We start from the raw sequence: 14,709 nt of genomic DNA on the forward strand, positions 1-14,709 counted from the left end.
TGTGCTGGCAGAGAGACAACAAACACACATATAAACAAAAACCATCATGAACAGACAGAGGGAGGAATATACTTATGTAATGCTGTCCCATCTCCTCATTTAAAGTGGGAGGGAAAAACAAAGACTCTTTTATTCTGTTGGCTTTGCCTTGTTTGGATTTAAATTGGTCAGTCACGGACCTAGACTGTTTCCAAAACCCTGAATCCACTGGTCCTGACCCAACTAGCAAAGATGTAGTCTGCCAGGTCTATGGCTCTAATTGGGATTGAAGACAGTGGTCATTTTTGGTGCAACTATGGGCTTGTAGTTCTAATTTTAAGTAAAGTATGATTTTAGAACATGGCAAATTTAGTATAAATTCAGTACCAATTCTTTAAATTTTAGTTTTTTGCCAAAAAACTCAGATGCTTGAAGATAATTTATCTTATTGTGAATTTTATTTTGGGTTCTCTTCCAGTTTTAGCTTAAAATCCAAGGTAATTTTTATTTATTTTTTTTTATCTTTGAAACAGCACTTGAATGATCGGTGCCATGTAAAGGGCTGTTTGGTAGGTAGCTGTAGAGTCTTGACAACATGACATTGTTGTATCTCAACTTATTTACATGCAGATTGCTGATGCTCTGACAGTCTGTAAATACTGCTTACTGTTCTTACTGCTGCTTTTGAAGTCTGTGTTGCCTTAAACAATACCGACCTGAAGATGGTGAAAGCTTTATGTAATCAGTACCTCAATTTTTACCTGGATTTGTCCAATTTCAGTCCCTCAGATTTCATTAACAAACTCAATCATCCGAAATATCTAGATGAGACAAAGATATACAGCATATCCTTACATTTGAGAAACGGTAAAAATAAGGATTGTAATATTTTTTAATTACCAAGGAGTAGATGAAGTTCAAATGGGACAAAATGCCTTGTCTCCCTTTTGAAATGTTGGTGCCATTCAGCCAGAGGCTTTTCCAAACCTGCCTGAAGCAGACAAAAAATCAGCTTTCTGTTAATTATCTTAGTGTATTAACTGAAACTGCAACTTTATGTTGCCTTTTTTGTTTCTGAAACATGTTATTCTGTGGCTGGTTATTGTATAAAAGATGGCTATTTTTTTTTCTAAGGCCACAGTTCTCTCATCTATTTCCATTATTGTGCTTTTGTTTGGATTTTACCCGCATTTACTAAAATATACTAAAAGTTCTTGTTCACTAAAGCTTTTGTTTATCATAAGACCAAACTTAAAAAGATGCCCATCATAGGGTTTTTTCTTCGTTAATCCAATTAGCCTAACGAGACTTTGAAAAGGAGGCAACTGCACAACATTGGAGCTCAGCTCAGTCCAGTGATGTACTGTGAGGATTCTGGCAGACTGGCAGTACCTGGGTCTAGAAAAATGGACCACCTGAGCTCTGATAGTCTGTGCTCTGTGTTGCAAATGGTAACAAAATCTTTACACATTTTTGTACTTGACACATTCTGATAAATCCATTCTGCCAGCACAACATCCAAGGATATAAACTGACATGAAAACAAGAGAAGAATTTAAGCTGCATGATGCAAATTTAAAGCCATCCAATTAAATCTGTCATTGATACTAATGGCCATCATTTTATAACATGGATAATAATTTAGAAAGAGTTCACTTATAAAATTCAAGCTTCAGAAAAAGAAGCTGCTCTGACAAAAAGGGAGCAAATACAAGGATCAGCTGTCATGTTAAGCAGTTGCCTCGACTGCAGTCACTGTTGGTTAAAACTTAACAAAACCCTGTCCCACCAGGTAAAAGTGCTGAACTCTTTCATAGTTCTGCTTTTCTGTTGGGCTTTCAGAATCACACAGAATAAGATGTAGAAACTGGTAAAATGGTAAATATCTGCTGATTTAAGCTGACATTCGTAGAGACTGACTGATGGAAACAATGTTTGACCTAAAATTTGGTCATATTTGTTGTTTTCTTAAAGCCTACATTTGGCCTAGAAAACAGGATTGACTCTGGGTAAGTGTGGCTACCCAAAGTAAGCCACAGATCATACATTTAGGCCACATCTGGCCCCTAAAATAGTTGCCTTAACCCAAGTTTGGACATTTGGGCTGTCCCCAGACCACACAACACTTGCTTGTGGTTTGACTGAGTCATAAGTGCTAAACTTGACCAAAATTAGACCTAAATGTGTCTGCTGATTGGGTAAAAATGAACAAACTACTCCAATCCAAGAACAGACCTCCTTTGCAGTTCATAGACAAGAAAGAGAATACTGTCGTGATATCAGCAACCCATCTCCTTACCTGTTGTTTTTCATTCCTGAGAAATCCTGCAGAACAGTAAATGCATCATGGAAACACCAAACTCTAAATATATATTAAAGTTCAGTAAGACAACTCACACATATGTTTATATGTGAATATGATTGACATTGTTTGTGTCAGGCTCTGAACCCATTTCTCATTATGCACACATTTTTCTCAGTTTCATTTTAGAGTGATGGGAAAACCTCTCAGAGCCTACAGGTGGATGTTGGAGAAGTGGAGGGGCAGAAAAGCAAACAGCATGTATTTGAACAGCAGCTACAATGATGGCATAAGAAGCAAGCAAGTTGCTTCATTAACGAACACCACCGAACACTGTTATTATACATAAATGCTGGATATCAAGGTTTTTGCATTTTCTGTAGCAATAAAGTAGAAAAATCTGAATGGAAAATGCTGAAAAGGTTTCGAGTGCACAGCCACTGATTGTAGTATTTTAACTGTACACTGAAGCATGTTTGTGTGCAAAACGCAGGCATGCAGCTGCTTTCATTATCAATGTAATATCACTGACTATAAAAAAAAACAAACCAGCACAAGACTGAACAGTCAACAAAAAATAGGAGATAGAAGGTCTCTAGAGTGTCCTGATGTCTTTTGGAGATCAAGAAGTCTCCTCTCCTTTCTTTCTTTGATCTATTTTCCCATCACTCACATTATGTGCTGCCATCTCTCTCACATTTTCTCTTTTTTAGTTTTCATCATTACGTGCTACTTTTTCCTGTCACTGATGACCTCTCCTCATCACCCTCTGTTATTATCTCTGGGTTTGTGGCAGTTATTGCTGTTTGCTTTCCAGCCTCTACTGCACTTGTTTCAGGCTTGTTGAAGCAACAGGAGGAAGAGGAGGAGAAGCTAGGACATTTATTGAAGAGTGAGTGTATTGCCATCAGGTGTATGTGGTTATCAAAGGTTACTTTAGTTTGGGGTGCATCAAAGACAAATTTTTGGTCTTTAATCCTAATTGTGTGAAAGATATCAAACACATGTGCAGTGAATAAAATTCTGCTAGGGCATATTTTTGTGTGTGTGTTAGAGAGAAAGGCAGAGAGACACACACAGAGTGTTGTTTTTGCATATCATTGCCTGGCTGCTCAGTTGATGGGTTAAACAGCACTGGACTGTAGGACTGCTGAAAGGATTAGCCCAAGGACAACCTCAAAGATGCCGTTTGATGTTGTTGCAATGAAAACAAAATCCTCAATAAGCTCAAGGTTTCCACCTGTCAAGTGCTTTGTGCCTGGGGTGTCAGCCTCTCATCTGATCATGATAGAGAGAAAACACATCTCTATGTATAAATAGCTTTATTTGGAGATTTGTTTTTTATTTGCAGGAATGTAATGACTTGCACACACTGCAGAACTTTATGATCCAGCTTTTTTTTGTATGTGATGCTCAACTCACATAGTTGGGAATGGACCCATGCAGCTTTCCACATGAAAACAGTTGCGCAAAACAAAATAAAATATTTTCATTATTACTGATGATAACTATCTCATACAACCATCTGTCATACTTGATGCCTTAAAATCAGGATGCTATGTAAAAAAACAGAAAGAGAAAGCAGCTTTGCTAATCTTATAAACCAATATTTTATTCAAAATAAAACACAGAAAATTTTAAATGTTAAAAGTGAAACATGTTTTACTGTTTCATGAAAAATATTGCATAGGCAGCAATGTGCCTTAAAAAGCTGAGACAAGGTCATGTGTTACATCATGTAGCACCTGCTAAACATTTTCTATCTGAGGAGGCCAGTTCCTGGAATGTTGTCCTATTTTCATATAGCTGCACATTACCGGATTCTCTTTGTCATAATCTTTGTTTCATGATGCCTGACACGAGGTCAGTCCTGCATCTGACCTCTCAATTATTCTGTTGTAACAGAGGCAGCTTGCTGTGAGGCATTGTCTTGCTGAAATATGCAACATCTTCCCTGAAACAGAAGGTCCACCATATTGGTCTGAATAGATATGAAATTTTGCATGGTTATCAGACTGGGAGCATATTTGACTCATGTTTCACACATTCTTCATATTTTATGCAATCATAGTTTTTATGGGAAAAAATATTTTATAAATGAAACTATAGCAGGTGAGTCTCAGTAAGCTATGCAAGTTTCCTGTTTTTTTCTCAGTTTGTCGTGAAATTAGACATTACATCATAGTCATAAAACGTGGTCGCTTGGTGGAGGTTGTAAATAATCAGCTATGTAAATGGAGACTCTCTTAGAGTTGAGGAGTTATTTGAAGATTAAATTCCCAGAGGCTTGTGGTCTGAGCTTAACAGCCGTCCGAATAGATCCTCAGAGATATCCCACATATGCCATTAGTAGGAGGCTAGCAAGTAAAGCTTCTTACAGGACCAAGAGTGCATTTACTATTCACTACAGGGAATCATGGTGGAAAATTTTACCCCCATCCTCTGACTTGACTGTTTGCAGATAAATACATTTGTATTTTCTATAATTGTATGAGGAATATTGTAGCCAGATGTTTTTGTTTGTTTAACCAGTAAATCAGATCAGTAAAGTTGATTTCTCTGCAGATAAATTTGGGACATTTATTATCCTTGTTATAATTAGCAGTAATTCAATTCATTTGAAACTTGAAAACCGTCACTGTGACAATCTGTCTTTTACTGTCATCATTGCCCTTCATTAGTGTAAAAGGTGGTGGAAAATGTAGTCATTTACAAGCAAGTGTTTGATCATCATTGTTGTGGATCTTGTCATTGTGCCAGGTTAGATAATGGAGGAGAAGCTTGTCATTTAGCTAAAAATAAATATAATATAAATTAAAATATAAACACATATTTTCTATTTGAAAGTGTTATGTTTTATTTCTCCACCACTCCTCCAACTTTTGATTGTGAACTTTGATTTTTTTTTTCTTACTCAGCATGAGTGTAATTAAAATATTATATTTCATATTTATCTTCTAGCCAGTGATGGTGTGTTTGACTTCCTACAGTAGCAGACTCCCCACTCAGGACTACAGTGGGCCTTGAAAAGAATGGTTAGAAAAGGCTCAAATAACATGACAACTTGGCCCCTAGACACCTCAAATACCAATCTAATGAAATCTGATTCCATTTGTGAAAAGGAAGCTCAAGCTACTTAACCCACAGGGCTAAAGCCCCTGTACCAGACACTCTTGGATAACCTTTAGATGTTCTTGATTCATGTCCTGGATGGTCAGAGCCCTTTTGGTTGTCTGAGGAGAGCATGTATATGGCCATTTAAACTTTAGTGCTTATCTTTGCTGGTTAATAAAGACAATCTTCGAACCTTGTTGTAGCTAATTTCACGTAGCAGCCATTATTCTTTCCACTATACAGAGGGAAACATGGAAATAAGTCTCACACTTGTTACAGCATGAAGAGCTGAAATAAAATCTTTATCAGATTTTTTATGAGAATATGTTACAGGGAAAATTTGTAAATTTTCAGCAGCCAAATTAACATCAATCACTTGCAGACAGAGTGAACAGCAGAACGTGGATTAAATGAGTACATTTAATTTCTGTTGAGAGTCTGGTTTAGAATTCTCATGAGAAGTTTATGACACTGAATTTAAGTTTAGCTTGGGTCTCAGTGTTAATCAGCAAGAGTAAGGTGGAGAACGGGTGACAGATATTTGTAGCATGAAGAGTGTCTGTGATTGACTTATTGGGGAAAAAGCATTACAATATCTTAGATTGGTATCAGTACTTGAGTCAGTCAACAGGAGTGTGAATAGACATCTTCTAAGTTCAGGTTTAGCTGACTGGAATCAATTTAGACGTGTTCTGGTTCAAGCTTCTTATAAGATGATAGTTAAATGAAAGATTAAATAATATACATTAAAACAGATGAGATTAGTTTTGTTATTTATAGAGATATTTTCTTATTGTGGGTAAAATCACTCCTGGTCTCATTTGATTGGACAAGATGATTACCAGTCTCCTCATTTTTATATGTTTAGGTTACAGCTTTCTTACAACTGCTGAGATATTGTTTTGTCTGAGTCTTCCTGAAGACCATTACCTCCCCCACTACAATGTACCCCCAAATCCCTCCCCCCTCCAGCCCTTTAAATCCCTAATCCCAGCTACTCGTCATTTAAGTACATTAGTGAATTATTCTTTTAATCCAAAAGGGGGAGCAACTCAAAAGCAGCTTTTTCCATGACTCAGTGAGTCACCTCAGATGAAGTAATCGATCAGAGGATGAGTTTACAGCCAATCGTGTCTCATTTTAATTTGTTTCACCCACCAGACTCCTTGAGCTCACTTTGTTCATCCTGTAATGCTAAAGAGTTTAGCACGTGAAGAAGCTCTGTGGTGGTGGAGCACTGCTGTAGAGTAGTGAGGCTGGGGCTGGAGGTGTTTGAGGAATGAGTAAACTCAACCACATGGTGTTTATAGTCAAATGACAGCAGGTCCTACATTTTTTTTCTGTTTTTCTTAGCTGATATTTACTGTTTTCATCCTATCAAGGTTGTTCTTCATATCTAATTTAGTGGTGGACATATTTGCTAAGATACTACTACATTAACCTTCACCAAGAATGAGTAAATAAATAAAGATGCAGGTTGAGTTTAAATTGCACTGTTGTTTTTCACCCCTTGATCCTTAAATATTTCATTTTAACTGCTCAGATGTCTGGGTGGTTTAAGGATTAATTTGTTTTATTTTGTTTTTCTTTGTCACTGGCTGTACATACTTTTTCTGCAGTTTGAGGCTGTATGCATGTTTTATTCTCTCTGAATGGAGGTTTTCAAGAGGGGTGAAGAAAATGAGGAGGTGAGACACGAGAGACCTGTCCATGCAGATCTTTGTATAAAAAAAATGAAAGAAAGAAAAACTTGGGGAAAAAAATATTAGTTGTAGTTTGTTCACTGATTAGTCCCCTTTGTTTCAACAATAAACAACTATTCATTTTTGCTCCTGCTTTGATTGATTTTCAGAAATTAAATTGTCATACCAGAACCCAATATAATAAGCATGATGCATATTTTAAATTCAATTTCACTTGCACTTTCTGTGGATTTACAGTAATTATCTTTAATATATAAATTAATATGATTACTATAGGAATCATATCCAATAAGCATTTTCGTTGCCTGAGAACCCTCACATTTTCATATTAACCTCTCAGAGTAATCTACTTTCTACTTCTAGTACCTTGCTACATCCACCAAAGTCGCCAAATTATAATAACTAACACCCAAATAAGACAACTGCTAAGACAAGTAATTTTCTGAGTTTCTTTCAAAGATACAATTGCTTAAATTTGTTTTTAAAGGTCTAATAGTGGCTAGCAGTATTAAACCTTTTGGTTGGGGTCACATTGAAATGAAGTGCAGTTAAGTCAATTTAATCAGTGGGTGGTCTATGACAAGAGACTTGTTGGTTTTCTATTATTTTCTTTGGATTTAACACCACTTTTTTGGGAAATATGTGCAATATGTAGGTGAAGTGCTCAATTAAAAAAAAAAAAAAACAGATAACCAGCATATGTCAACTTTAAATATTTTGGTTTTAGTTGATTAAAGAACCAAAAACTGTGTGACTGTTGAACGGTTAATTTCAGATTTCAGTCCCAGATAAAACTTTATAGTTTCTTTTCATTTTATTGATACTATAGTGTTTCAGGCATCATTTCAGCAGTTTCTCAATCCATGCTGATGATGCAGTTGTTGCAGTGCAAAGCATCTGTTTTTCAGCTGTCAACATCTGCTAAACAAGCTCTGCACTCTAGCATACTGAGGCCTGAAAGCTTTTGCAAAGGTGATCAGTACAAACTGTCCTTGAGTGAATCCATTTTCACCTCTTTTACTGCATTTCCATCACTGCTATGTTTTTCTACTTTGGTTTCCTTTAAAGTTGTAGAAAAGTTTGTTGGTCTTCATATTGTCAAACCGTTGTTAATATGGCCTAATTACCCCACAGACTATGTTAGGCAACAATTACAAGTTGCTGTGGACACAGCAGGACTGAGAGTGAGCAGTCTTAGACACTGATTATTGTCTCCAAACTTGATCAATCTTTGTTTTTGTCTGCAAGATGTTGACAGTTTCAGAGCCTCTGTAGGCTCGGGAGACATTATGGACAATATGAACATATTTTAATAAAAGGAACAATAAGCTGTGCCGAATAGTGTTGCTCAGAAGCAGTAGCATTTGTGAAAATTAATAAGTGCACAGAGGTTTTGTGTTGTCATTGATGCTGGCTTGAGCCAGAGTTGATGAAAATGTAACTTCTGCAGAGTTCTTTCATGTTGGGCTAATTGCTGATTGCTCTCAAAAGCTGAATGTATGTGTCTGATTGCGGGTTTTTTTTTTTTTTTTGGACCTAATAGAAGCTTCACTTGATGATGCAACCATGCACTGTAAGAAATCTTAACTTTATTTGAGAACTATAAAACAAACTTTATGCTAAAGTACTATTTCTGTTTATTTGCAGGAAATGTTACTGGGACCAATGTGACTGATCCAGAAAGCACAGTCAATATCACCTCCCCACTTATCAAGGAGGAAGATCCAGTCAAGGTAAATGAGGTCATCGCCACGGTAACTAGAATGAACAACAATGCTGCTTCTGATCAGATAACCACTGTGACCCCGAGGGCGGGCCGTATCCCACGTGCCGGTGAGGAAGATGATCAAAGCAGCGGCATGTTTGGTGAAACGGTGGTTCCCACGGTGGAGGAAGTGAGTGTGTCAGCTCCGCCCCAGCTCAGCCCTGATTCGGCTGAGACAGAGCATCTGTTGCCCAGCAACCCACGTAAAGAGGAAGTCATGGAGGGAGAAGAGGAAGTGGATGAGGAGGAGGACCGTCTGCCACATACTGACCCACCTTGGATTCATGCCAAAGATACAGCTGTGTTTGATCTGGACCACCTTTTCACCACCACTACTGCCCGGCCCTCGGCCCCAACAAACCCCTCAAACGTTGACGTCCTCCATGTGGACTTCTTTGACCCTTCATCTCGTGGTCGTAACCTCGACTTGGCTCCTCCCTCTCCTTCATCTTTGGCCCATGAGCTGCAGGGCGGTGATGCCACTTCCTGGGCAATGCCGGAAAACTATGACTACCTTACACCCTACGAAGATGGCGTGTCCCCCACTGCTGATGAATACACCTACAGCACCACAACTGATGCTTATGAGAGTGATGAAGACCTACGAGATGCTGCTGGGTCTGTTCGCTCCAAGCCCCAGGTCCCAAGTTCAGGCTCCTTCATTCCTGGAGCATTTTATCCAGGTGTGGGAGCTCCAGTACCAAACGCCCCTGCAGCGGCACCTCCAGCCCTCTCACCCAACGGATGCCGCGTGGGCTACCAGTTGATTAATGGAAGCTGTCGCTCAGCCTGCGACATGCAGCCCAATTATTGTCTTAATGGAGGACAGTGTTACCAACTGGATGGCGAAGAGATTTTCTGCAGGTAAGACACACAATCAATTAGTTCAGTAACAGTAGTGACATAATTACACAGCATAGTGTCCTCAGCATACACAAAACAAGCCCCCACTAGTTTATTTTACAGATTCTTTAATATGTCAAAGGACAACCTGCACTGGATAGTTAAATAATAATTCTAACTATTTACTTGCATGCTGATTTACAACACACACAAACACAAAGAAAAAAAATATCTGATTCACATCAAAAAGTAGCCATTGTACACATTGGGTGAAATTTTTATGTAAATTTATATTTAACTTTTTGATTAATCCTGCAAATAACCAGTTTAGCCCTGTTTCCAACAATGCATCTGGTTTGGTATGGTACAGATCAGTACACATTTTTTTTTGCATCTCCATGAACAAAAACTAGGAGTCCAACCCAAGCTGTCCTACTGTTTGGGATCTTTCTGTTTCTGGGTCCCAATCTGACCCAAAAAGGAACTTGACACAGTCGAAAGAATCATCTCTTCCCGTGCAACTCAGCAATAAAAAGAAAGTGGGAAGAGCTCCATGTTTACATGCACAGTGGCCTTTTTTTTGGGGGGGGGTTACAGTCACATGCCAAGAAGAAAGAACACAAACAGCTAGATGTCCATCATTTTGTTTTTTCTTTGTTAGAAGGAAGGCGCTGCATTAATATGACATCAGGCTATCATGTAGCTGATGCATATATTGCTATTCAGCCAATACACCACCTACCAGGTAAAGGTGTGGTTCCTGTGGAAACACAACAGAGATCAGGGTTTACTGAACCAAACCTTCCTGTACCGCCCCAGACCCATTGGTGGAAATGAGGCTTTTGTGTCTCTTTGAGGTGTATCTCTGAGTAAAGCCACTTTTGCACACTCACCAAAGTCCTGGAGTGTTCTAGAGATGCTCCAAAGCATTTGCATGTGACAATACAAATCTCCAGAACACTCACTTCTGATTCTCTGCAAGAAATAAAGGGTCAAGATTTTCACCCAGTCTCCAAGTAAGATCAGTGGGTAAGAGTGTGTGAAATATCAGCAAAGATTTTGGAGTTTTTACTGCCTGTGTGCAAATGAGTGAGTATGTGTGCTACTAAGAGTTACTGCCTCATTTTCCAATGTGCTACTTGTACAGTATGTTGCCTTCCACTTTTAGCATGTTTTTGTAAAAAGAAAGAACAAACAATTTCCAGCATAATTTATGCATCAGGTCTTTCCTCCTGTCTTACTACACCAGAAATCTTAAGGCACTAAATCAAACATTTTAATCACAAAAAACTTAGATACTAAGTCAGAATTTTTAGATAAAGAGTCAAAAAGTTGAAGATACCAAGGTAGAAATACTTAAAATATTTTAAATTCTCAGTCTGAAAAAAGAATAATACATTTTTGAGATTGTAAGTCATAAATTTTAGGATAAGTCAGAAATGTTGACTCTTAGATCCAAAATACTTAGATAAAACTACCAAAATGTTGAAATCAGAGAAATGAAAATAAGATTGTTATAATGAGGCTGTCAGACCAGTGTGTGAATTCAAAATAATAAAAAAGAAGAATTAGTAATCTAATGAATGGTCTAACTGTTGTTCCATGAAGCTTGTTCTACTTTCTAGTTTGAACCAAGAGAATAAAGCTCAGTGCAAACAGAAACTGATTATTTACAAGCAGGTTTTTATTAGAGAATGCCTCCTTATTTTCCACATTTTTAGCTGAAATGAGTTTTTTTTTTTGGGACTGCACACAGACACATGTAAATGATTTATAAGTAAACCCATAAACAAACCTTACATATGTTTGATAAAGTGGGACAAACACAGATACACACATACACATTATGAGCTATAAATCAATGCCATTTTCATATCTGTCATACCCACCAACAGTTCTATGCCATTACTGTGTGTCCTCCCTTCCAGGCATCCACCACAAACTGAACTAATGCCTCATCTCAGGACTTGGTCCAATAAGGTCGCTGTAGTGATGAATCTAGGTGGAGGTCAAAAGTGAAAGGGATTAAGAGAATCATTTTTGAAAATATGGTGTAAGCCACTGAGTAGATGCAGCTTTATATGAGCCACCAGCCATCTAAAAGTTGACAGAGCGCGCCTGTGCTGGTTCAGGATTAAAGACTGTAGATGGGGGAAGGGTGATAACTGTTGAGGTGATGATGTCTAAAATATATATTCACTGGGATATTAAAGAAATAGAATACTGTCATGTAGAAACCAATAGTTACAATTATTATCTGTCAGTGCTCTGATAAAGACTGCTTTAGAAAATTTATATTTGATTATCAAGAGTCAGTCAAGCTCCAGCTGAGCCCAAAGAGTCAGGGTCAGAGCTGAGCTTTCCAGGAAGGTAAAATACACTGCGTGCCAGTTGACAGCACTTATTATACCTTCAAAGATTTTTCAAAATAAAGAGAAACCCTTTTTTTTTTTTTTTTGATGCTCTCAGTCAGCACATTTGTAAGCTTAGCCCTTGTAGAGCAACAAGTTTTAACGGTTTATACAAAAGACAAATTCATACCATCTGCTCTTGTTTTCAAGTGACCATTATTTTCATGAGCTGTTTGTTTTTCAGCAGAAGAGCTTAAATAAAAGTGGATGACACCATAGCCAATAAGCTGCTTTTGAAGTCTGCATTTCTAATTTTGGGAGGCTTTGGTCTCATGAAGGTCAGCACTGTCAGGACAGCTTGCGGTATGTTGTCAGTGTGAATTTAAATATCATATGTCAGGATCACTAAAGTCAAAACAGGCCATCACTAGTGACTGCAGATGAAATTTAAATGATCACAGTAGAAATTCAGCTTTACTGGTGCTGTTAGTGATAGATCTGTGTGGTGAAGATGGTTGAAAATGTTAAATTCTAAACGTGCAGCATCGGTCTTTGAGAATAGCGATATATAAAACATTTTCCACAAGTACCGTTTATTGGAACTCATCTATGAAAAAGGAGGTTTTATACAATGTAAAATAGCTCAAGCTACTGTTGAAAGTATAACATGAGCACAACTAAAACAGAAGCATGTATAAAAATTAAATTAGACAGCTGTGTTGAGCTCTTAGCGCATCAGATCTTGCACTGATTTTTCCATGTCAGTTTATCTGGCCATAAAACGGATAAACCAACCAATCAGTGAGGATATTCTTCCAGTTAGTGAGCAGCTGGACAGATTAACATGTAGATTTATGCACAGCAGCTATCAAACTCATGACTGGGCCTGATGGGAAAAACAATTAAAATGACTCAGTTCGCCTTCACTATTAATTGCATTCAATCAAACACACAATATCAGCCACTTCTTTCACTGAGCTCATAAAATAAATAGAAAAGGATTTTTACTATCTCAGAAAACATACAGATATATCAAATTAACCTGCACCAAAGGAACAAGGTCAGTGATTTGTGTCCTTGGACAACCCCCATCTCAGAGAGGACCACCACATCACATCTCCGCCGTCTGCTCTGTGGGCTCATAGCTTGTATCCCTTGTTGTGGTCATGACCCTGATCTAAGCTTACCTCCCCCACACTGCCACACATCATTCATTTTTTTAGATTATTATTTGAAATACACCATTTGAAGTGCTGTACATCTACCAGTTTAACATTGATAGATTTTATATTTTATTTTAAACCACTTTTAAAATAAAAAGTGATGATAAAATATTTGAATATGATCTTTCTTCTTACATCCGCCATACCCAACAAGTGGGCTGCACCACAATCTGGCCACAATGGTCGTGATGAAAAAGATTAAATTTGTTGTTATTCTTCAAGATTTATGCATTGTGCCATTACCTGAAAAAAAGATTTAGGAATGCCCATGACTGGGGGAGTTCTTGTTTGGTTCAAATATAAAATTTCAATGATTTTATGCAGAATGCTTTTCTGGGCTTTTTTTTTTTTTTTTTTTTTTTTTTTTGGTCTAGAAGGAGGAGGGACTTCTTTTTTTTGACTGGAGATGTTTAGAAATAGCACTCCGCTAGCTCAGAATAAATTAATCTACTGCCAGCTGAAATTCCGCAGTGTCGCAGTTTTAAACTGGCATTATACTAACCGAATATAGCAGAACCGCCACATTGTCCAGGGGTGTCCAGCTCTGGGCCTCGAGGGCCACAGTCCCACAGGTTTTCAATGTCTCCCATCTCCAACACACCTGACTCAAACTAATGAGTCATTGTGCAGAACTTCATAGACTGTTGGATCCATTTAATTTGAGTCAAGTGTGTTGGAGCAGGGCAACATTGAAAACCTGCAGGACAGCCACCCTTGAGGACCCCCCTTTGGACATCTCAGTCATAGACCATACCAAAAAACAGTTAGTTTGAATCACTTTCTCCAACAAAAGATAAAGATTTAACCTTACACTTTCATCCATTTAGGTCCAATCCCTCCTGTTGCCCTTCAATTTGAGCCTACTCCTCCATTTTGAATGAAAAAGGAGACCATATTATTATCATGGAAATGTGGGCATTTTAATTGTAATTTGAAAATTACTTTAGTATAAAATCCAAGAAAAACCCTCCAGATTCACACCTAACTATTTTAGAAACAAACAATGTCTATGCTTCATTAACATAGAGTAATTTAGAACGGAAGTAGTCAGTGGAGTAAATGACTGAGCAGGAAGCTGAAATAATGATCACTGTTGCATCGGTGCAACAGATTTTAAGTGTTTCTGACTGCGAGGGAAATGGAGCAATGCTAAGACAGGGATGCTGCAGAACTCTTACAAAGTGGACAACATGATCCAGATATTTAGGGCAGAATTTTTGGCTTCAGTCAGCAGATAGTAGCAGTGATGAACCTCCTGAGAGTGAGTCAGAGAGATACTGAGAGGCATTTGACTGCTGGGCAAGAGTACAATATGGGTCAATGGAACGCTGGCACAGATGAGGACCAATATGTTCCTCTGTGTGCATGCGTGTGTGTATGATTATACTTTTGACCGCATTTGCATGCACATGTGAAAATGTGAGTTTAT

The 14,709-nt window shown here is 37.9% G+C and overlaps 1 protein-coding gene across 7 annotated transcripts in view; it reads left to right on the forward strand.

The window, feature by feature from the left end:
• The window catches only part of cspg5a (chondroitin sulfate proteoglycan 5a), a 65,130-nt gene that overhangs the window by 13,231 nt on the left and 37,190 nt on the right, over positions 1-14,709 (forward strand). For all 7 annotated transcript variants that reach the window (XM_041988427.1, XM_041988429.1, XM_041988431.1 and 4 more), the window contains exon 2: positions 8,746-9,727. In XM_041988427.1, the coding sequence (XP_041844361.1) occupies positions 8,746-9,727 (982 nt within the window). The remainder of the gene's footprint in view (positions 1-8,745; positions 9,728-14,709) is intronic.

Source organism: Melanotaenia boesemani, chromosome 6 (assembly GCF_017639745.1).
Source record: "Melanotaenia boesemani isolate fMelBoe1 chromosome 6, fMelBoe1.pri, whole genome shotgun sequence".
Classification (NCBI taxonomy): Eukaryota; Metazoa; Chordata; class Actinopteri; order Atheriniformes; family Melanotaeniidae; genus Melanotaenia; species Melanotaenia boesemani.